A 25,010-nucleotide genomic window follows, 5' to 3' on the forward strand; every position below is an offset into this window, starting at 1 on the left:
TTTCCATTTTTTCTGTTGTGCACATAGGAGGTTAATTTGGCCATTGATGTGTACTTGTACATCTAGTCGTTGCTGCTGCTGCTGTTGTTGCTATTAAGGGCCGAAGCTCAGTGGTGGCCAAACATCTGCTTGGCTTGCTGAAGGTCCTAGGTTCAATTCCTTCCACCTCCACTTATCAGGTAGGGGGTGATGTGGAAGACCTTCACCTGAGACCCTGGAGAGCTGCTACCACTCCGAGTAGATAATACTCCAAAAGACGAATTCAGTATAAGACAGCTTCAATATTTCTTTTGGACTATGGCTCAGCGGCAGAGCATCTGCTTGATGTCAGAACTGTCCCAGGTTCAGTCATCGGCATCTCCCGTTAAAGGGTCCCCTAGGTACTGGGAAAACTTTCCTCTGAGATCCTAGAGAGCTGCTGCCGGTCAGAGCAGACAGAACCAAGCAAGATAGACCAACACTCGGCTTGCATATAAGGCATATTTGTCTGCTGAGATAATCTAATCATGTTCACAGGGACATTTCAGCAGGTTGCAGAGGAGTGAGAAAAACTGTCCCTCCCAAATGATTCCAAGTTCAGGAGTCCAAATTGTCAAAGCTTATCTCTCTGGCATCTTCCCTCCCTTCCACCAAACAGCTCAGATCAACGTACAAGATTCTCCCTTTCTCATTTTATACTCACAACAACCTTGTGAGGTAGGTTGGGATGAGAGACAGAGAGACAGTGTGTGTGAGTGGGTGACTATTGGCCCAAGGTGGCCCAGCAAGTCTCATTGCAATGTAAGGGTTTGAACCCACTGCTCTAACCACTATACAGCACACTCTCTAATTGTCAATGGGACAAACGGAAAGATGGTATGAAACAAGCACAGTTTACAGACACCTTTTGTTGAGTTTCTGAAAGGAAAATGTGGTTTCAGCATCAATGGTTCAAACATTTTTTGTTCTTACAGGTTTAAGTGATAAGTTTTAATATTGTAGATTTTTTAAAAAAAATGCCTCCAGTTTATTATTTTTTAAAATGGTTTATTTCATGCACTGTTAGATCGCGTCTTAAGGCTTCCAAGTGTTATTTCATCAAAAGCATACATTAAACATGGTTGTATGTATTAAAAGTACGAGAACCAAGTCTTTATCACCCTAAACTCCACACACCCACACAAAGGCTAGCCAGCTACTTATTTTTTTAACCTGCTCCTTTATCTTTAGCCCAATGTACAGACATTTAGCAAGGGACACTTTTTCCTAGCAGAGAAATGAAAACTTTTTTTGAATTTGCATCTTTTTATAAAAGCAAATTCTAACCCGTCAGAGAGTTTCAGGTAGACCGGTTGGCAGGATCCACATTTTAAAATAAATAAAAAACAATTGGAGCTAAGGGTGAGGGAGGCAGCTCAAATTCAGAGCAAGATTTTTTTTAAAAAAAAATAGAGAAATAGTACAGGTTCAGGATGTTTGCATAGCGGACTTGTTAAAGAAGAAAGGGTAGGAGCACAGACTGTGCGACTTAGATTAGACACGCAAAAATAGTTTAGCCGAGGGGAGGGGAGGTCGCTTCCTGCCGAGCTTTGCACAGTCATCTCTCCTCTTTGAGGTTCTCCTGTGCAATTTGGGCAGGGACTCTCACTTTTTGAACAGGAGCCCACTGAGCATGCTTATAAAGCAACTCCATGTTAGAGCCACCATGGTGTGGTGGTTAGACTGCCAGACGAACCCCCGCTCTGCCATGGATGCTCTCTGGGTGACCTTGGGCCAGTCACTCTCTCTCAGCTTAACCTACCTCGCAGGGCTGTTATGTGCATAGAACGGAGGAGGGAAGAATGTTCTTGTAAGGGGCTCTGGTGAGAAAAGTGGGGTCGAAATAAAGAAGTAAAATACATAAAACACAAGAAGCTTGCATCAGTCAACACAGAAGCAGTCCACATTTTATTTTTCACGTCTAGCATTTGTATATATAGATCATGATTTAGTGAGACACTAACCTGTCTAGAAGAGCGGTATATAAGCGCAATCATCATCATCATCATCAACAACAACAATAACAACAACAACAACAATATAGCCTGCTTTCCTTGCTGAGACTCAAGGTGCATTAAAGTGGGGAATTTTGGGGGGTGGGGGTGGGATGCACTCATTTTGTCAACATGACTGGAGAAAAATGTCTTGTATTTTGAATATTTTAATCCTTTCCATGAAAATGTCCAGAAATTTTATTTTATTGTCTTTTAAGTTTTATCTTGATGAGCATTTAATTTTTCTTGTATTTTTGCTATGGCTTTTTGCAAACACATTAACACAATAAAGATTGATGATGATGGAATGGAGGTTTTATGCGATACAGTTTACCCAATGATTTAATTTTATCTTTTTGCCATGAAAAGTTCAGCTGCCCATTTCCACATATCAATTATCTTATTAAAGCGGAATGATGTGGTAGATTGGACTTTACTACTTTTGATTGTAAGGTGGGGTGGGATGAGCTTTGAATGTCCTTCCAATTAAGAAAAAGATCACCCTGCAAAAAGAAAGGTTCTTCGGTATCCTTTGCCAGCTATGCTAGCTTTTTTTAAACCCTAGAGCATTGAAAAAACAGCATCTCTTGCATTCAGACTGAAGCGGTACAGCCCACTCTACCAGCAGGACTCTACCACCTCATTCAGTTGCATAGGTAGACCAGGCCACAGGTTTTGACAAGGTCCCTTAAAAACGAGGCGTGGAATCAGTTTGGAAAGTACAGCGCGGAGGGAATCGGCCAGCCAAGGTTTCCCGTGGCTATCCTGTGATGTTTCCACAACTCTTCGCCTTGCTTGACAATGGAATTCCAGGGCAGTGACGCAGCCCCGGTTCAGGAAAAGCAGGGAGGAGGTTCTTTGCTATTCAAGCCACAGTTGCTAAAGCCGGTCACGAATGCTGTTTGCCTCTCTCTCTCTCTCTGGTGCCAAAAAAAGAGGCAAGGCCATTTTCACTAGCTGCAGCTGCTGATTCCTGAAATAAATAAATTTAAAAAGCTGGTCCCTGGGTGGGATCAGCGGGACAGAGTTTTATCAGTTTAGGGACTGGGCAGGCCAGATTGGATTTTTTCCCCCAGCAACCTGTTGCTCTTTCCATGTAAAATGACCCAAACTCCAAAGACAAGCTAGAATACCCTGAAAGGGGCAAGCTGGGCAAAGCAGCTGTACTCAGAAATAAGGACCCTTTTATCCAATGGGGCGTAGTGCCAGGAAAGCGTTCTTAAGATTGCCACTTGAAGCGTTGTGTTGCTTGATTGCACCAGTCTACATTTTGCCTTGGATTTTCCAGTGAGTTTTGGTATATTGGTAGTTCCTGTTGAAGGACAAAAGACGTCTCGGGACACGATTGCTGGAACGTGACTGCTAATCTCGGAACATTACTGGAAAAATCTCCAGTACAACTTTTCAAATAAACAACTGACACCTTTGCTTGTGGCTCTTTAGGGTTGCCAAACTTCAGGCGGGGCTGGAGTTTTCCCAGCTGGAATTACAACTGATTGCCAAACTACAAGGATCAGTTCCCCTGAAGAAAATTGCAGCTTCGGAGGGTGGACTGTAGGGTATTACATCCCTGCAGAGCTCCCTCCGCTCCTCAAACTCCACTTTTCCCAGGTTCTGTTCCAAATCTTCAGGAATTTCCCAATCTTATCCTTCCCTGAACTCTACCCCTTCCTGGAGCACCACCACTAAATGTGAAGATTTTCACATTTAAAGTAAGTCTGCACAAATCAGGAGAGGCTTTCTTAGAAGAGGCATTCCTTTTTTACTCACACAGGGAATGCCTCTTCTAAGATATACCCTGCCGTGGCGAAAGAGTACAAGATCTCAAAACCCAGAAAGCGTGTGTGCTTCTTTGTAGCAATCGCAGCATCGTAATGCAGATTTCGTTCAGTAAGTTATTAAAATAAATGATTTGTTGATAAAAGATATCTTTAATAATCCGCCCTGAGCCTGCTGATGTGGGGAGGGCGGAGTATAAATCTAATAAATTAAATAGTTGAAGGTCACAAATCAGTCACCCAATGGTATTCTTAAATTTCTTCTGAGTATCCTATTCAGCAAAACCTCCTATTTCCCCAAGAATAGTTTAGGGAAGGGTTGCCAACAGACCTGGAGAAAAATACCCTGTCCTTTTAATAGAGGCTTAATGGGAAGTTATTTACCATTTATCTTCCATACCATGCAAAGGTTCACACATGTCTCTCAAAGAGGTGACACTTTTCTCTGGGACTGCAAAACAGATCCCAGGGGTCAGCTCTGGGCTTCAATTCTGGGTTTTTTTGCAAGCAAAGCTGCATCTAAAAACTGTCTCCCAACCCCCAAGAGTTAACTACTGTGTGCATCGAAAGCAGAAGTCTCTGGGGGTGCTGAGTAGGCGTTTCTCCCAGCAGCGCTGGTGGAAGATGCTATCAACAGATGCAAAGACTCCAGTGGCGGGGGAGGGCAGCTGTGGTTGGTTTCGCTTCACACCCCCCATTCTGCGCACCATGCTTCTTTAGTTTGCCGAGCAAGGCTGTTGAGGCCTAGGAGAAGAAATCATGCGCTTGAGTCTTACTTGCTTGAAAATCAGTCTTGTGGATTTCAGAGGTACTTGGTGGTGGAGCATGCCCTCAGTCATAGCCTTACACAGGTTGGACACTTGTCAGCTTCCCTCAAGTTTTGATGGGAAATGTAGGCATCCTGGTTTTACAGCTTGGCTCACCATTACAGCTGCAAGACCAGGATGCCTATATTTCCCATCAAAACTTGAGGGAAGCTGACAAGTGTCCAACCTGTGTCAGGCATCACTTGTAGCTTGGCTGTAACAGAGGTGGTTTGCCATTGCCTGCCTCTGCAATGCCCTGGTCTTCATTGGAGGTCTCCCATCCAATTACTAACCGAGGCCAACCCTGCTTAGCTTCTGAGATCTGATGAGATCAGGCTCACTGATGAGTAAAAACGGCACTATGGTACAGCCTAAACACAAGAATGCCACCTCTGAGGGTCAAACGACCTCTTGATGGGCGCTCCTGGCACTTGTGCTGCCAGCAATACACCTGATCATTTTGCTTGGCACCTGGGCTCAGATCTTCATCCAAGCATTGCTGTAGCTGGCGCAGTGGGAGAAAGTGGCAGGCATTGTGGATGCCCGTCATCTCCTCCCAGTTCTGCCCAACCACCAGCTGAGGCCAAGTCAAATCCCTGAGGTGCCAGCAGGGCCACTGGAGGCTTGGCTTGCTACTCCAAGGGCATCTGGCCAAGTGCCACCCTTCTTTGCTGGCACGTCAGCACCTTCACAGGTAGATGCTGCTGTTCTTTGGCACTTGGGCCAGAAAGGATGCCCACTACTGGACGACATGTTATGTGGGAGATCCATGCCTGGATTTTTCAATGCATTTGTAAATATTAAAAAGAAGCTGGAGATAGTGGGGGGGTGTATTTGGATTGCAGCGGCCCTGTTGAGGCAGGATGTCTGCTACCTAAATCCTTGTATTCAAACAGGGGTATATAATCTTGAGATCACTTTGGAATCTCATAAACCTATGTTTAAGATTATCTGTACAAATTTTCCCCTCTGGGAAAAAAAAGAGCCCCAAATACATGATAATTGGAGAATATCTTGTTGGGTGGGTTTGGGTCAATCACACACTCTTAACCTAACCTATTTCACAGAGTTGCTGTAAGGATAAAACAGAGGTGAGGAGAATGGCATAAACTGCTTTGGGGAGAAAGCAAGGTATACATGAAGTAAAGAAATAAAAATATACTGCCTTTGAATATAGAAATTCCATTTCTAGCTCCTATGGCTAGTATATTGGTAGACCCAGCCTCCATCTTTGTTTTTCTAATCCAAGCCATCAAAAAGATTTCTGCTACCTGCCAGTTTGTCTCTGGGCGCAATTTGGAAAAGTTCAATTGTGCCATACACCGTCTGGTATCAGAACATGTGAAAGTGCATCTCTGTCCCTGTGAACCTGCTTGTCAGTTAAAAGTATCTTCACATGCCTTTCGTTTTGTGCTTCTGATTTCAGAAGTAAGACGGGGTGGGCATCATGGACAGGGCCTTCTCTGTTGCGGCACCAAGATTTTGAAACTCTCAGAGATTCACATGGCACCAAATTGTTTTTCCCCTTAAGCACAGGATGAAAATAACTTAATTTTTCCAAACCTTTGTCTCTCCCAGTCTCATTTTCGTTGGATTGGCTTAAATGTCTATGATGTATTGTCGAAGGCTTTCACGGCCAGAGAACGATGGTGGTTGTGGCTTTTCCGGGCTGTATTGCCGTGGTCTTGGCATTGTAGTTCCTGACGTTTCGCCAGCAGCTGTGGCTGGCATCTTCAGAGGTGTAGCACCGAAAGACAAAGATGTCTATGGCTGCAGGATGGTGTTTTCTCTCCTGGTTTTTACTGCTTTGAACTGTTTCCTGGATGTTTTTTTTAAATCTCCTTTCTCATTGCTGCTTTTAAAGGAAGAATTGCTGCTGTGGATTTTTGTTCTTTTTATTGCTTTGTATGTTTACTTTTTAAAATAAAAAAATCTTCAGAAATATTTTGTTGAGCGTGCAGGGAACAGACAATTTAAATAAGTAAACTAGCCACCAGCCGTCAGCTGTTATTTGTGATAATGAATTCCTTTGCGATGGTTGAATGCCTGAGCACAAATTTAGGATGCCTTGTTGCACCACCAAGTCTTGGCATGGGGCACGAGCGGGTACATGTGATGCCAGGGTTGCTGGCACAACAGCATGACTGGCACCCAGTTCCAAAGCAAAACAAAATCAGGAGACTGTGGCACCAAGATATGAGTCATTAAACAAAAAGGAAAGCCAGGCTGGGTGTGATCCAGATGTTTGCCTGGCATGATCTCTCCAGCAGAAACTCACCCACAGAGAAATGGACAAGACTTGCATGATTATAAAACCAGGCAACATAGTACATGAGAAGGGATGGAGAGAAGTGTCTGTAAAGAAAGGCAGAGTTGTCCACATATTTGACTGTCCGTTCTTTTTCCTTTGGAATTCATGGTCACAAGGTATAGTGAGTCTGCCACTAGTAGTAGAAAATGGTCCTTTTAAAAATAATTTATTCCTGGAGGTTATGGCCATTAGCTGGATGGAAAGAAACCTCCATGTCTGAAGGCGATATACCTTTGATTGCCAGATGTCCAGGATTGCTAAAACAGAACTGAAAATGTCATGCGGATTTGAAATATAGCAAAATGTTCCCCTCCAACCTTGACGTTGAATTCTGAACATTTAAAAATTGCACCTTTGAAAATCTGAGTTTAAGGGATACTAGAGCTGGAATTCAAAAATGGCAGTTTTGAAATTAGGATTATTTTTTGATTAAACAAATGAAAGGTGAACGTAACATTAATTAAACTTGGCTGTTTGTCAGAAGTCAAAATCTTGTCAAATACATCTTGTCAAATGTGTTCTGTCGGGTACTGTCAAATAACAGATAATGGCTGCTATTGAATGCTGGCTGTTAAATACTGACTGGTTGCAATTTGTAAACTGGAAAACATTGGGAAGTCAAAATGCTCATGCTGAGTCTGAGGATATCAACCCAGCCAAAAATATTCAGATAGAGAACTTTGCGAGACAAATGTCCATGCTAAGGGGTAGAATCATAGAATCATAGGGCTCGAAGGGACCTACAGGGTCATCTAGTCCAACCCCCTGCACAATGCAGGAAATTCACAACCACCTCCCCTCCCCACCTTCCACAGTGAACCTTGCTCCATGCCCAGAAGATGGCAAAACACCTCCAGGATCCCTAGCCAAACTGGCCTCAGGAAAATTGCTACCTGACCCCAAGGTGGTGATTGGCATTGCCCTGAGCATGTAAGAAAGGGGCACAAGAACTAAGCGCTGATGTAACCCTTCCTGCCCTCCCCTCATGATCTGCCCAGGTTCACAGAATCGGCATTGCTGTCAGATGGCCATCTAGCCTCTGCTTAAAAACCTGTAAAGGAGAGCCCACCACCTCCCAAGGAAGCCTGTCCCACTGTGGGACTGCTTTGTCAGGAAGTTCTTCCTAACGTTTTGCCAAAAACTCAGATTTAATTTCAACCCGTTAGTTCTGGTTCTACCTTCTGGGGCAACAGAAAACAACTCTGCGCCATCCTCTATATGGCAGCACTTCAAGTACTTGAAGATGGTTATCATATCATCTCTCAGTCATCCCTCCAGGCTAAACATACCGAATTCCTTCAGCCTCTCCTCATAGGACTCGGTATGCACTCTGATCCAGGTAGGACTCTATGATCAGCTCCCACACAGGTATTGGTACCTTAATGATGAGCTAGGCTTGCAAACGGGTGCTGTGGGCTAATCCAGTAGCCGAGGTCTGTGTCGACAAAGCTCAGTTAGAAAACAGATGATATAATTTGTTTGGAAAGGAGCACCATATCCTCCTCACCCAGGAAAAGCTTGGTGCAATTCCTTAGATTTTAGCTTGACTTCATGTCAACTTTGTAGGATTGTATCCTTTCTGTTTAACCCTGAAATGCTGAAGGTCAACAGCAACTATTGTTGGGCATGTTGAGGGGAACTTTCAGTATAAAGGAATACAATCAAGGATCTTCCATTGTTCTAGTTGATTCAGGCCTTTTTCACACTGCTTACTGGCCACAGAACATTGTGCCGAGCTCCTGGAATGACAGTGTCTTCTGGCACAATTTCACATGAGAATGGTAGTTCTTGCGTGAAATCGCACCAGGAAGATGCTGCCATTCCGGGAACTCGGCATGATATTCCATGGCCAGTAAGCAGTGTGAAAACGGCCCCAGTCCACAGAGAATAATATGCTACTTTAACCACAGATGAGTCAGCATGGATTTTTCTATTAACGTCTCTTCCTGTCGCATTAAGGAAAAAGAGGGAATGAAGATTCTTGACCAGGTGATTCGGTACAGGAAGAATAATATACAAATGGGCATTTCCATTTAAGCTGATGGCTAGCTTCAGAAGAAAACTAACTCAAAGGATTGTAGATTGAAGATGATTGGGAGGGGGAACTGTTAGAGATTATGGCAGAAGTTTTCAGCAATATTGAAGAAGTTGAAGAACAAAAGGCCCATAACAGTTCATAGCCAATGAACAGGAAGTGAAAGGAGGGTGTTACTGGCTGTTAACTATAACGTTACTAACCTAACCTGACAGCCTGCCTCTCTCTTTTAATATATTAAAACTTCTCTGTTTTTCTTTCTTTCCCCCTGTAACATTCTTTAGTGTTCATAAGGAAAAATGTTAGACAAACATTTTTAAATGCTTTAAGATTTGGGGAAGAAAAAAAGAACAGAGTACAAAATTAAGGAAATACCCTAATTGTAGGGTTTTATTAATATAAGTGACCTGAAGGGTCCTTTTGAGGTGGACGTGTGGGCTTCCCTCCCTTCTACCCTCAAGCTATTTGCTGAGACTGAAGACAGAAGTCTTGAGTGAACTCCAGTTTGTGGTGTCTGAATGAAGTCACCTTAACAAGCTGAATTAGACACACCCTTTAGCTGGGATCCAAGATTAAATCTGGTTACTGGGAAAGCAACAAACCCCATTTTGTTAAGGTACTCAGATTTGGACATCCCAACAGTGCAATTCCACAGACTGCAAAACTGAATTATTCAAGAGAGCTTTTTACTCAGATAAGAGAGCTAAGCATCAGTAACAAGATAGAGAGGGACTATAGATTATACTACTTTGTACTGTCTATTGCTTTAAGTATGATCTGACAGGGCAGTTTCTATGTTGTTGTCAGTCTTAGAATTGCTTATGCTTTGTTTCAACCTTTTTTCAACTTTGTATTGGATTTCTGCTGGCTTTAAATCTTTGCACATTTGCAATTATATACCCTATTATGATGTTTATTGAAATGTTTTTGAAATTGACTGTACTACTGACTGTATCAGTCTTGAGTCTCAATGAGAAAGGTGGACTATAAATAATATAAATAATAATAGCAATAATAGGTTTAGACCAGGAAGTCTTTAATCTCTGTGGGCAAGGAGGAAGATGAGAGAGGATGGGGAAACAAGTGACAGAACAAACCAGGTTTGTGTTTGTCACAAACAAGCTCTGGTTTATTTGTGATGTCTGAACATGCTTCTCCCTGCCCCATACACGCTATTAAAGGTTAAATTTATTTATTTATGATGTTGTGGAACCCTCCATGTCTTTGCTCTAAGGGACTCCAGGCAGAATAACAGCAGTGCAGGTTGGGCTAAGAGGCAGCAACTGACCCGCCCTAGATTATCCATTGATAGCAGAGGTGTGAACTGTCCATCCTGCTCTGACACTCTCTGTCATGCCATACTGGCTCTGTACATGTAGAAAAGGAGAGACAGTTTTGTTTTGTTTTTAAAGGCAACTCCTAAAATCTCAAGCAGCTCCTAAAACGTCAAGCTGTAACTAACCCTGGAAAGCCCAGGCTAGCTTGATCTTGTCAGATCTTGGAAGCGAAACAGAGTCAGCCCTGCTGAGTACTTGGACTGAAGAACACCAAGGGAGTCCTGGGTTGCTACACAGAGGCAGGCAACGCCAAACCACTTCTGTTCATCTCTTGCCTTGAAAACTCTACAGGGTTGCTGTAAGTCAGCTGTGACTTGACGGCACTTCACATACAAAATCTTAAGCTAAAACCTGGCAAAGCCCCTTATTGAGCTCTGATCTATTTTTCAGTTCCTGCGAATCTGTACAAGTGAAAATGACACAATGGCTTCTTCAGGCTGGAGAATCGTTTTTGTCAATTTCACCTCTTTGTTAATTTCACCCAACTCTGCTTTTCCAAGAGTACCAAACACACAGGCAAACCTTTTCAAAAATCCCAGCCAGACCACCTCTCCCCTACCTGTCTACCACAAAAGGTTTCCTTATCGCAGAGGATTCTGGGTGTACTGTTCATGTGCAATATAGGTCAGGTTTCTTGTCTGCATGAATTAGGAGTGTCCTGGAACACACCCACTCCCTGCTGTCTTGGGCCCCTGCGTTCTAAGCCAAGTTCAGGAACACTCTTTGGAAACAAAATAGTCTGCTATTCCTGACCGATCGCTTCCTTCCTGATAAGAACATCAGAAGAGCCCTGCTGGATTGGACCAATGATTAATCTCACTCAGTATCCTGTTTCACACGGTGGTCAAACAGTTGCCCTGGCTGGCCAATAAACAGGGCAAAGAGACTGAGTTATCCCCATGATATCGACTCGAAGCTCTGGTATTCAGTGTTTTGCTGCATCTGTATACGCAGGTTCCCTTTATTCACCATGGCTAGTAGTCATCGACGGACCTCTTCTCCATGAATCTGTCTCACTTCCTCTTAAAGCCATCTATGCTTGTGGCCATTACTCTGTCCATTGACAGCAAATTCCACAATTTCATTTTTCATTGAGTACTTTTGTCTGTCTTGATTAAAAAACGTCCTGAAGAATCCTAGGAACTCTCCCTGCAACACAGGAGTTTTTTGCACATTTGATTTTTGTTGCTTTTATGTGATCTGAAGAGAAACCAGAGTATTTTTGCTGCTTTTGACCCCGTACCTCTTCCGAATGATCAACTCCCCTTTTAGATTTCAGTGCGGCATTTCAAGGATTTTCTTCCAAGTTTTCTCCCCACTGGCAGAAAACTCTGAGTCTCTCTACATAAGACATCTTACACAAGGATACTCAGGCACAGGGGGAGACAATGTTAACCTGGAAGCATCATTTAAAAAGACAGAGCCGAAGGCTCTCTAGGCAGAGCTGGCAGAGATTGCACCTCAGAGGGTTTGTTAATTTCATCTTTGCTTCCCTGAAGGGGAGGTGAAATTGACAGAACAGTGGGGAGGTGAAGATGAAATTAACAAACCCTCTGTGGCTCTGTGTAGAGAGGGGAAATTGACAGAGCCTTTGGTTTTGAGCAGGGCTTTTTTTCTGGGAAAAGAGGTGGTGGAACTCAGTGGATTGCCCTCAGAGAAAATGGCCACATGGCTGGTGGCCCCGCCCCCTGATCTCCAGACAAGGGGAGTTTAGACTGCTGCGGAGGGCAGTCTAAAGTCCCCTCTGTCTGGAGATCAGGGGGCGGGGCCACCAGCCATGTGATCATTTTCAAGAGGTTCCAGAACTCCGTTCCCCGGCGTTCCCCCTGAAAAAAAAGCCCTGGTTTTGAGTGTCCTCATATAAGATGTCTGGTGTAGAGAGACTCTCATCAGAAGAGAACTCTTAAAACACCACATTGAAATCTGAAGGGGGATTTGATTGTCTGGAATTTGGAAGAAAACCTGAAGAAGTATGGGGCCCACAGTGGCAAAAATCGCTTGTGCAAAAAAGGCCACTACCATTTTAGAAGCCAGAAGCTTTCCATATTTAATGGAGGTTTGGTTTATATTTCAGAAGCGGCCGCTCACTCATATAGGCAAGCAACTTGGTCTGGGGGCCCCGTCTGAAATGGAAAGCAGGCAGGAAAGCAGGCAGGCACTCTGAATATGACAACATTTGTGCTGTAGGAGGTGGCGCTCAGCTAGTTTAGGGTAGCTTCTGTGCCTTTAGAGGGAGACTGTCGTGCTGAGATTAAGGAGGTGAATTGTTTCCAAGCCCTTTATCTCCCGGACAGGAAGAGAATCACTTGTTAAAATTTTCTGGATGTAGTCAGATAAGAAAATAGCCACCAACTTTCCCAGTGAGGTTATGTTATTGCTTAGATTCTCCTTGCCCTCACCCTTTACTTAAAACATGCTTAACCAATTTATGGTCAGAGCAAATCTGATAGAACGTGGGAGGCAGGGTGAGAATATTTTTTGTATTTTTAATCCTGCTCTTCTGCTGAGCAGATTGTTCTTCCCCATCTGTGAGCTGTGACTCACGAAATCTAATACCCTACCACAAATTTTGTTAGTCTTATAGGTGCTACTAGACTCTTGCTCTTTTCTCCTCACAACAACCCTGTCAGATAGAACAGGCTGAACAAGAGTGACTGGACCAGGGTTATCTTGTCAGTTTTGGGCCAAGCTACAAGTGACAAATTACACTTGAATGGCAAGTGAACAGACTCGCGTGTACTCCTCCCTGTTCACTTGCCATTCAAGTGGAATTTGTCACTTGTAGCTTGGTCCTTTGTGGCAGAGTGTGGATTCAAACCTGGGTTTCTCTGATCCAACAGTAACCATTACAGCACACTGTGGGAATGGATCTCATTTCATTTACTCTGCCTGCTTTAATTATATCAGCCCTGTACTAAGGAAGAAAACACAGGGTGTCATGGTGCTGTCCTAAGCAACATTACACCCTCATAAGCCCATTGATTTCAATGTAACTGCTTACATTGTAAGAGAGTGTAAAAACTTCAAGAGACTGTAAAAACTGCCCTTGGGATTCTATACAGTTCCTTTCCTATTACAACTCTGCTTACATTGTAGGAAACTGTAAGAGACTGTAAAAACTGTACGCAACTGTATAAACTAACAGTGCAATCCTAAACTGAGTTACGGCAGTCTAAGCCCATTGCAATCAGTGGGTTTAGACTGGAGTAATTTGTTTAGGATTGCACTGTAAGAGATGTCTAAAGTTGCGGTTTTACACAGTCTCTTACCTATTATAACTCTGCTTACATTGTAAGAGACTGTACGAGAGTGTAAGAGACTGTAAGCGACTGTACAAACTAAGAGACTGTAAAAACTGCCCTTGCGGTTTTACACAGTCTCGTTCCTATTATACTTCCTTCATGAGGTCTAAGCAACTGTACTCTTCCCTCACTGTTATTATACAGACAAATTCATCAATATTTTCGAGTCATGGTGACTAAAGACATATACAAGGGAAACTAACTTTTTAATACCTGTGCTAGGAGAAGCAGGGTGGAGAGTAAGTTTGTGCAGCGGTTAGAGTGATGGGCTAGCATGTGGGAGACCCAGTTTTGAATCCCCACCCTATCATGGAAGCTTGCTGAGTGACCTTGGGCCATCCAGATGCACTTAGGGCCAGGCTACAAGTGACAAATGACACAGGTTGTACACTTGTCAGCTTCCCTCAAGTTTTGATGGGAAATGTAGGCGTCCTGGTTTTACAGCTTGGCTCTCCGACTGCTGTCCAATGGACTTTTCAACTGTCACTTGTCCAACATTCCACCAAGCTGCCTACATTTCCCATCAAAACTTGAGGAAAGCTGACAAGTGTCCAACCTGTGTCATTCGTCACTTGTAGCCTGGCCGTTAGTCTAACTTATCTTACCAGGTTCTTGTGAGGATAAAATGGAGGAGAGGAGAAGGAGGCAAGCCACTTTGGACCTCCTTAAGGAGCGAAGCAGAGCATAAACCAAAAAAACAAACAAATACCAAAGGAAGGCCTTGCCCTCTCTATGGCCCTGTTTGTTGGTCCTCCAGGGAAATAGGTTGCTTCTACTCAGGGGTCATTTCGTAGAAAAAGAGCTGGAGGAACTCATTAGCATAACTCATTAGCATATGCCACACCCCTTGACATCTCCAGAAATGTGTCATTAGCATACCTGATTTGCATATGCCACACTCCCTGGCATCACCTATCCTGACTGTTTTGGATCCAATCCTGGCCATTCAGGGCTGAAATTGGGCCCAAAATGGCAAAAAAGGGGCTGAAAATGGCCAAAAAGGGGCTCAAAATGGTCAGGATCAGGCCGCTGCTGAACAGGAGCGTGATCCACCACCCGTCAGAGGCCCAATCTGGGCCGTTTCAGCCCCAATCCAGGCCAAAACGGGCCCAAAATGGCTGAGTCAGGTGGGCGGGGCCACCTGTCATGTGACCTCTTTGGGGAACTGCCAGAACTGCGTTCCTGCGCGCTCCCCCTCAAAATGAGCCCTGTTTCAACTAGATGGTTTGATTCAGCAGGGCTCTTCTTAAATTCAATCTAACCATACAATTCTATGCAGAGTTACTCCTGTCTAAGCTCATTGGGTTTAAACGGGTTGGACTGGAGTAACTCTGCATCGGATTGCACTGCCTGAGTTATTTCCATAAGCCTTTTGTCCTTCAGCATCCTTGTGTGGAAATTTTCTTTCCTTCCTCCACCTTCTCTGCACATCACTGTCAACATGTGATGCATTTATCTTCCTACACGATTTCTCCTTCAGACGCGAGCCAATCAATCAGCCTGATGCTTTATCAAGAGATACAAGATAATAATCGTAACTGTGAAACAGCGAGAGAGAGAAAGGGGGGAGGAGGGTTATAGCAAAGTCCTTAACAATCATCTTTACTCTGGGCAAGATCCTAACTTCAGAGCAGCACTAGGATTTACAGAGGGAGAGCACTCCAGTCACTGCAGGGTCAGCACTGGAGGGAGAGCACTGCAGGGTCAGCCTGGATTTAAGAAGAAAGAGAAACAGAAAATAAAGCTGCTCCAAAGGGCTGAGCAAGGGTATACAAATCAGAAAAAGGAACAGAAAAAAAACAAGAAGGAAATGGAAAGAGGGAATGCTCAATCCTTTCATTCACCGTTTTGTTTTCCCCTAAACTCCTTGCCCAGCTGTTTTATCCCCCACTGATATGTATCTTGCTTACATGGGTCTGGAGCTCCCATGGAAAACGGCAGGAGCTGGTGTTGGCCGTGTGGGGACATGCATAGTTTCTCTCTTGCGACTGCCAGTACAGCTCAACTACTATGGGGCCTCCACATGGCAAGTTCCCCCATAGTTTCCCTGCCCTAGTTCCCTGTTAGCAGCTCCCTCCCCTGGCTCAAGGCTTCCTCAGTTTTTAATATTCAGCAACTGAATATTATTATATTAAGAAATTATTATAACATTGTCCTTGAGATGTCTTGCAGATTATAGCAAGCCCCTACAGAGGAAATCTAATGGGGGATACAAGCACCAGCCTTTTCCCGAAGGGAAATCCATTCCTCTGGTTCCTGAAACTGGGGGACTTTAAAATATTAAATCCACTTTCATTGAAATCCACATACGTCTTCAAAATCTGAAGAATGATGTATGTATCCATGTGTAAAGGGTCGTCAAGTTTCAGCCGACTTATGGTGACCCCACAGAGTTTTCAGGACAAGGGATGAACAGAAGTGGTTTACCATTTCCAGCCATTGCGCAGTGACCCTGGACTTCCTTGTTAGTCTCTCATCCAAGTACTAACCAGGGCCAACCCTGTTTAAGAGCCGAGATATGACAAGGTCAAGCTAGCCTGCGCTTTCCAGAAGGGATACTGTTCTCACAATCTTCAATTCAGTTAGTGGAGCTTGGGCCCTCCTGTGTATGTTTACAGAGAACTGCCCCCTTCTCCCAGTACAATGAGATTTATCCCCAAGTTAGTATGCATAGGATTGCAGCCACAGAGAGTTCAGTGTTGATGTAGCGGAGAAGGAATTAAAGTCAAGAGCGCTTGTGATGGAGAAGGAACTTTTTGAAAAGATGGGGATATTCTTATAAATTCTGATTCTAGCTTTCCTTCAAAGAATTCAGGGCAACATATACAGCCCTCTCTTTTGTTCAACAAACTTGCGAGGTAGGCTGAATTACAGTCACAACCCAAGGTCATCTATCTTGTCTTTCATGACCTCTGGCTCTGTCATAAAGCTTGGTGGGTGACTTTAAGCTGACCGTGTTCTTTCTCCCTTTCTCTCAGCCTAACTTATCTTATAACAACAACAACTACAACAACATTCGATTTATATACTGCCCTTCAGGGCAACTTAACAACCACTCAGAGCGATTTACAAAGTATGTTATTATTATCCCTACAACAAACACCCTGTGAAGCGGGTGGGGCTGAGAGAGCTCTGAGAAGCTGTGACTGACCCAAGGTCACCCAGCTGGCCTCAAGTGGAGGAGTGGGGAATCAAACCTGGTTCTCCTGATTAGAGTCCTGGCACTCTTAACCACTACCTAAAACTGGCTCTCATCCTTTCAGGGTTGTTGTGCGGATAAAATAGAAGAAGGGAGCATGCTGTGTGGGGCCCTGTGCTCCTTGGATAAAAATGTACTTAATTTCCCTGTTGCAGTACAACATGCCAGCCACTCCACCCTGGGGTGGAGTGGCCAATGAGTGCACCAGGGAAAGTCCCAGTAGGTTGATGGTTTACCTTCCTTTGCCAGGGCCACACCAGCCACAAGTGAGGGGTGGCCCTTGGCCCAGCAGGGCAGGTGCAAGCCACCACAAGCTGGCGTCCCCTTCACCACATAAGGTGGGTGGAATCCAGCAGTTCCTGCTTCATGCAAAGGGGACAGAAAACTGCTCTTCCTTGTGAGGGTAGGCGGGGGGGGGGAGTTGCAACAGGGACATTTTCCTCCCTTTTGCCTCCCAATCTAACCCTACTCTTCCCCACTAGACCTCCAAACTCTGAGTCTCTCTACACAAGGGATCTTTCACAGGGATGCTCAAGTGAAAGATCTTACAGTTGTTCTCCCATTGTGGATACAAATACACTGCTCGGGAGACAGATTACGCCTGAATACAGAAAGTAAGGGCCAAGCTACAAGTGACGAATGACACTTGTCTGGCAAATGAACAGACTCACGTGTATTCCTCCCTGTTCACTTGCCATTCACTTGCGCTCCACTTGGCAAGTGAACAGGGAGGGATAAATGTGAGTCTGTTCACTTGCCGTTCAAGTGTCATTTGTCACTTGTAGCTTGGCCCTGGGTCACTTGAGTGTCCCCATGTAGGATGTCTTTTGTAGAGAGACTCTCTGCTGGATATTTTTGGGCTTGGTCTTCGGTTTCCGCAATATAGCTTCATCATTTGAGAGGTTTGTCCTATTGCACGGTCCAGGGAGGAAGGAAACAGGGGTTGCTTAGCAATCACACACATTGAGCTGCTCCCCTAGGGGGAAATAATGGCAAGGTTTGTTTGTGTAGAGTTTGGATCCCAGCTATCTCCAGGGGTCGGAAACAGTTGCAATGATCGGCCACCAAGAAAGAGCATGTCTGTCTGGAACAATTAACATGATTTTCTGATTGGAGTAAACCTAGACATCAAATTCTCTCCTCCCTGAAAATCCTGCTAATTTTTTATTCAGTTGGGTTGTCTTTGATGGGAGACTTTGGAGATGAGATGCAGAAGCACAGTTATGAGGAACGCACCTTCCAGCTGAATAATTGCCAGGGTAGTGTAGTAGTAGAAAAGACCAAGAGCCCAGTAGTACCACTAAGACTAACAAAATTTGTGCTAGGGTATGAGCTTTTGTGAGTCACAGCTCACTTCTTCAGTGTAGTGTAGTGGCTAGAGTGTCAGATTAGGATCTGGAATCTGGGTCAAGTTCCCACACTGCTATGGCAGCTTGCTGGGTGATGTCGAGCTGGTCCCTGTCTCTGCCTCACCTACCTTGCAGGGTTGTTGTGAGGATAAAATGGAGGAGGGGAGAATAATGTTGTAAGCATCTTTGGGTCCCCTGGGGGAAGAAAAGTGCGGTATAAATATCTCAAATTATAAAAATCCTGAACTCAGTCAGGAGCCTGAACTGGGCATGAGATGAGAGGGCTGGGAAGGGGGTGTACTTAAATGTGAGTCTGTCTGTCTGAAGTGGTAGCGATTGTGTGTGGAGGGGGGAGCGATCTATGTTGCTCAGGGATGCTGGTGGGACAGCTAATGCAGGAAGTTAATGCAGGAAGTTGGAGGCCACAAAGCCGGAAGTGTCTGTTGTTGCTGATAAGGTCGGCCTGCTGAGCCCCAGGGGCTCAGAGGTTGCCTGCTTGCTTGGGGGTGGGGGGCTTTAAATAGCTCTCTCAGCAGAGACAGCCTTAGTGCTGGGAGAGGGGCCAGTGGAGGAATGGGGGCATAACATCCTGCACGGCTACCAAAATCCTGGGCATAAGGGCGGGAGGGGGGAGTTAGTTCTTAGCCCCTAGCTATTGTTTCTCTTTTTCTCTGGTTGTATGAAGAATCCTTCCGCACCTCTTATAAACAGCAATGAATTAACCCAGAAGCACAAGATGCAGGTTTAGGCTAAGCTTAGCATGAGAAGACCCTCCTAGGGTGGCCAACATCTGGCTATCCTCCAGAATTACAACTGATCCCCAAACTACAGTTATCAGTTTCTCTGGAGAAAATGACTGCATTTGAAGGAGGTCTTTATGGCATTATATCCCTGCTGATGAACCTGCCCTCCCCAAAACTTGCCATCCTCAGCCTCCAACCCCAAATCTCCAGGAATTTCCCAGTTTGAAGTTGGCAACCCTAGCTGTCCAATAAGACTGGGAACAGAGCAGCCAGACACTGAGAGGTGGCTTGTTACAATGGTTAATGTGTTGGACTAGAATCTGGGACATCTAAGTTTGAATCCCCACTTTGCCATGGCAGCTCATTGAGTATCTTTGGGCCAATTCCCTCCCTTCGAGCTTAGCCTACCTCACAGGGTGGTTGTGAGAGTAAAATGGAAGAGGAGACTGATGGAAGAGGGGAGACTGATGTATGCCACTCTAAGCTCTTCAGAGGCAGGGTAGGATAAAAATGTATTAAATCAATAAGGTTGCCAACTGATCTGGGGGAACCCTGACCTGCTCCTGGGTCTTTAAGTCACTTTGATCTACAGGTTCAATAGAAAGCTTTTCACAGTATAATCACTTGCTAACGCCTGCCCATGAAGTGATGATAGAAAGCAGGTGGCTTCTGCTTATGCATTTCAGCAGACGCATAGCCAAGCTTTTCTAGTAAAAGGCTGGGATGGGGTAGAAGGTGGCTCTGCTCCCATATTTCCTTGGCTTGTGGCATCAAGGTTTTGATGGGCTGGATTCAAGATATGATGTGCTGTTGGCCTGCAGTAAACAAGCAAGATTTGAGTCCCGTAGCGCCTTAAAGACCAACAAGATTTTCCAGGGTATAAGCTTTTGAGAGTCAAGCTGTCTTCATCAGATAACTCCTCCTCCTCCTCTTCATCTTAATAACAATAATAACAACAACGATGACAACAACAACAATAATATCCCACCCTCCCTGCAAGTGGGCTCAGGGTGGGTTACAACCTGAGCTATCCAACAGACAGAGCTTGATTCTCGAAAGTGCATGCCCTGGAAAATCTTGTCGATCTTTAAGATGCCACTGGACTCAAATCTTGTATTGAAGATTGCATCCCCAGTACTCAAGATTACTTACTTCAGCATAATTTTGAACCTGAGTTTTTAATTCCAGCAGGCTGGCTGCATGTGTCTGTTTCAGCAAAAAAAAATTAAGCAGGAGTCTTGTGGCATTTTTAAAAACTTGCATCTGGTGAAGTGAGGTCTACGTTACTCAAATTTTAGTTCTGTGCTAGGGAAAATCTTGTCAGTTCTTCAGATGCTGCAAGATTGCTTTATTTAGAATGGTCGCCTTTCCGGGCAGGGCTCCTAAGAGCCAAGCTACAAGTGATGAATGACACTTGCATGGCAAGTGAACAGACTCGTGTGTATTCCTCCCTGTTCACTTGCCATTCAATTGCACTCCACAAGTAATTCGTCACTTGTAGCTTGGCTCTAAGCCTTTGATTCCCATCGCTGTTCCTCTAAATATGAAAAAGCTTCCTTTGCCCTACACCAGTTCTTAAAAGCACATAGATTATTGTGATCTTAACAACCCTGCAATGGAAGCTAGTATTGCAGGTCTGATATTACAGAGGATAGAGTTGAGTGATAATACAGCGCAATCCTAAAAAGAATTGGGCTTAGACTGGAGTACTGCTGCTTAGGATTGCATTGATTAAGACTTGCCTTTGGTAGACTTCATGGTTTAGCTGAGGTTTGTATTCTAGAACTGAAGTTTGTAGAAGAAACAGAAACCGGACCAGAGGAAATTATATGCAGGGAGATTTCTCTGCCCCGTTTATGTTCATGCTAGGAAAAGCTTTGCCTGTCTTGATTGTTTCTCACATATCAGGACACTGTTTAAAGGCACGGCAACTGGCTTAATAAAAAGACATGGTCAAACCTGCACATCGTTCATGTTCTGCCCTAGCAAAATCACAGCGCTGGAGTTCTTACTGGGTGACCCCTGACTCGACGTAGGGTTGCCAGCTTTCTTAGTGGCCCCTGCTCTTCTGCTTCTAACAGCTGCAGGGGTGATACTTATTTTCCTTCTCTGAAAACCTTCACCTACAGATCAAAGAGCTATTAAATGCAGAAAAGCAGGAGCTAGTAAAAAAAATGAAAGTTTGGTTGCTCCCCCACCCTCCGTCCCTGGTTATTCGGCAACAATACTGAGAATTTTAAAAAGACAGCGTAAATGGTTTTTTGCGTCTGAGTCATTATTTCTGTCCTCTTTGGTAGACAAATTTTGCTCGCACGCCTGTCCCAAACGTTGACTCCAAATTCACCATCAAAATGGCATTGGGTGTCATTGATCTGGTTTTATGTCTAAGCCGACTGTTTCAAAATGCTGCCGTTTGAGAAGACGCAGTAGAACAAATGCAAGCCTCCACTCTAAGATGGTGCACCGCTTGTGAGTAAAATGCCTTTAAGATACATCCCTTGGAAATAGTAGGTTGTACAGATAGCAACATTTTAACATGCTGTTCTGGTTGTAAGAGATCCAAGGAGATTGTCCTAAGGGCAGGGCCCTGTTGGAACGGCAGGCTTCTTGCTAAGTGGCGGCTTTGGCAGACACCCAATATTGCCACCCTCTGGAGTTGACCATGACAAGAACAGCTCGGCATTTCTTGCTTTTGAAAATTAGATCAGGCCAACTCTAATCTACAGCCCGGCCCAGCCTAGAACCACCTGCAAGACATTACAAGATGCCCTACATATTGGTTACAAATCCTGAAATGGTTTTTGCAAGTCTTTCAGGCACAGCTTAGCCTCCTGGGAGTGACTGGGTGAGAGGCAAAACAGTTTGTCCCAAACATGATTTTAAATAAAATTAAAAAGCAATCAGTTTCTCCGAGAACATGCCCCCAGAAAGTTAGTCTGATTCTACACGGTTGCTAAATCAAGGCAGGTGTTTAGCAGAAGAATGTCTGAACCTTAAGACACCTGTATACTCCCGGTGACTGGTTGACAAAATCTGATCTGTGATAAAGAAGGAAATGACCAACCCCTCCAATATTTCTAAGTCACAAAGAATAAATTGATGTGCAAGCTGGAAAAAAAACAGCACTTGAAATCCAAAAGGAAACATGAACTGACCTTTTACGATGGGGAGAACTTCCATTTTGGGGGGTTGCCCTGACCCCAAACACTTTGTAGCTGTTCCTAGAATTTGATGGTTTGGTGGGACAGAGTAGATATCGCTATCGAAATCTCCTTTTTTTCTTTGCACCCTGAGAAACTGGAAGCAAGAGAACCCTGCCTTTCCGTATCGACATGTTGTGGGGTCTCCGATTAACCCCCAAGTTGCTATCAGTCAGTCAGCCGCTGCAGTAGAAGGGGCTCTCTGCTTCAGAGCTGGAGGCATCTCTCGTAGTGGTTTGGTTTGGGTTTTTTAAGCTCAGAGACATCAACCACCACGAAAGGGAAGGAAGAGGAAATTTTTTTGTACCAGAAGGAAAGAGCGGAGGGGGGCCCTGTTTCTGGAACTGGGTGTGTATGAGAGAGGAACTACACCAAAGACCAGCACTTAGCTAGAGTGAGATAGAGAAGGGGGTGAAGGAACTGGCTGCTGATGGAGCCAGAGGAACATCTCCAGAACTTACCTTGATGGGGCAATCCATGGCACGCCTCTACCTGCTGCTTCCCGCCTAGAGCTCCATGGGCAGTCAGCAGAGATGTATTGGCAGGGGCTGATCTTGCACGGGGGGCCGGATGAACAGGGCTCGGGTGTGTGTGTGTGTGTGTCTAATTTTGGGAAGTGAAGTCACACAAACCACCAGGGCTGGTTTCCTATTGGTGTGACCAAGATTGCAAGCTCTGAAACTTTTTTTTAAATAGCATCAGTCAGTTTGAAAGCTTTTTTTTTTTGCAAATGGGGGGGGTAAGAAGGAAGGCAATTAAAAACAGAAAAAAATGGGGAGATGCAGAGATGACTGGAGGAAAGGAGGAGTTGCAAGAAAAAGAAGGTCTCAGGACCAAAGAATTTCAGTGCAAGGACTCTCTAGATTAGCTTGGAGTTTTAAAGAAACCATGGGATGAAAGGTGCTGCTATCCAAAAAATGAGAACTTTTGCAGTTAATCTGTAAAAACAAACAGAATTGTAACATCTCATGACCCTGAAATATCTGATCAGAAATCCTGTTCCCTCCTAAGAAATGCTGAGAGGCTAGTGCTGTAGCTATTGCAAAGTTTTTATTATACCTCTCCCCTCCTTTTTTCACTGCTATGTCCTCCACCTCTCTAACCCCCTTTCTTCATTATAGCATGCCATGCCTTAGACAGTTTTTTTCCACTTGCATTGTTTTCTGGTTTCTGTTATCCTAGCCGTTTTGCATTGTTTATTGAACAGCTGTGCCGTTGGATGGAAAGGCTTTTCCCATTTTGTAATCCACTTGGGTGTCAGTGAGAAAGGAGGACTAGAAATGAAGTTAATCATAAGAATAGTTACCTAGGGTGAGGGATAGGTATTCTGCTCATGTCCAGAGGAATATCTGGATTATCAGACAAACTGTGTAATCTGTGAATATTCCTAACAGAAGCAAAATAACATGCAACATTTGGGTGTGTGTAGGGCCGAGTTTGCAAGGAAGTGGATTCTTCTGGCGTTCTGGATCTCAACAAGAATGGACACATGTATGTATTTATTTAAGAGCTTCCAGGCTTATTCTGCACTGAAGGTGGATCTAGGTCGAAATCTTTGCAGCTAGTTCTAGCAGGGTTGCCAACTTTGGGTTAAGAAATTCCTGGAGATTTGGGGGGTGGAGCCTGGGGAGGGCCAGGTTTGGAAAGGGGAGGGACCTCAGCAGGGATAACGCCATACAGTGCACCCTCCAAAGCAGTCATTTCTCCAGGGAAACTGATCATTGTTGTCTGGAGATTCGTTGTAATTCTAGGAGATCTCCAGGCACCACCTGGAGGTTGGGAAGCCTAATTTCTAGGCTGTTATCTGAAACCTGCTGTTTGTTTATGCAAATAATTTCTCCCTAAGCTTGGCATGACTTAGTAATGGACAAATAAATGGCAGTGGTAGGGTTGCCAACTCCCTAATGGGAAATTCCTGGAGATTTTGGGAGGCAGCCTGAGGAGGGCGGAGTTTGGGGAAGGCAGGGCTTTCAGCAGGGCTATGATGCCATAAAATCTACTCTCTGAAGGTGCCATTTCCTCCAGGAAAACGGATCTCTGTAGTCTAAGAGAACTCCAGGCCTAACCTAGAGGCGATCTTACCGCACTGTAACAAAATCCATCTCGGAACATCCCTAGAGTCACATTATCCATCAGGTAGTGATATTTCTTCAGCAATCGAGTCATCAAAATATGAACCAAATCCCCTCTGTTCTTTAATGTATTTAATATTCCAAATCTGATGACTAAAAGAAAAGACCAGTCTCAGGAGATGTTTAAGAATGACCAACGTTCTGGCAGTTCACCGCTTTTCACCATCGCAGGAGGGGAGCAACCGATGCCGGTTGCCATGGGACTGTGCAGGGGTGGGAGACAATTCGGAACTGAAGTACCCCATCCAAGTAGGAAGGGGGACAAAATCCTGTGTTGCTCCATCTATGCAGAGCTACTTAAATTGCGTTCTTGTTCCCAGTTTCCATCATATATTGCCAACGTTTACCATTTGGAAGGGGATGGGAGGCAAATAGGGTTGCCAACCTCCAGGTGGGGCATGGCGATCTCCTGGAATAAAACTTGATCCCCAAACTCCAGAGATCAGGTCCCCCGGCTGCTTTGGAAGGTGGACTCTATGATCGTTATTATACCCTGCGGAGGCCCCTCCCCTCCCCAAACCCTGCCCCCTGGGTTTCACCCCCAAATCTCCAGGAATTTCCCAACTCAAGTATGCAAGTATGTCGCTTGAACCTGAAGAAGTGACTGAAGATGGGAGGGTTTCTGGGATGTTTTTCGGGGGCTGTTTTTGTGTGCGGCAGTGCACACTTGGCAACAAAAGGAACAGGCTTGTTGTTCTCCTCTGCGTAAGGGCCTGCAGCACTAATCCTGATACTAAAGGAAAGCTCCCTCTCCCGTACCACCAAAAGTTTGCTCTGGAGGGCAGGGGAAGGATTGCTCAGCTTTC

At 44.7% G+C, this 25,010-nt stretch overlaps 1 protein-coding gene across 2 annotated transcripts in view; it reads right to left on the reverse strand.

Moving 5' to 3' along the window:
- LOC129343233 (retroviral integration site protein Fli-1 homolog) overlaps positions 1-22,641 on the reverse strand; it is a 36,348-nt gene extending 13,707 nt beyond the window's left edge. For both annotated transcript variants that reach the window (XM_054999338.1, XM_054999337.1), the window contains exon 1: positions 22,534-22,641. In XM_054999338.1, the coding sequence (XP_054855313.1) occupies positions 22,534-22,551 (18 nt within the window). In that variant the 5' untranslated portion in view covers positions 22,552-22,641. The remainder of the gene's footprint in view (positions 1-22,533) is intronic.
- Positions 22,642-25,010: the final 2,369 nt, after the last annotated feature.

This window comes from Eublepharis macularius, chromosome 15, assembly GCF_028583425.1.
Source record: "Eublepharis macularius isolate TG4126 chromosome 15, MPM_Emac_v1.0, whole genome shotgun sequence".
In the NCBI taxonomy this organism is placed as follows: domain Eukaryota; kingdom Metazoa; phylum Chordata; class Lepidosauria; order Squamata; family Eublepharidae; genus Eublepharis; species Eublepharis macularius.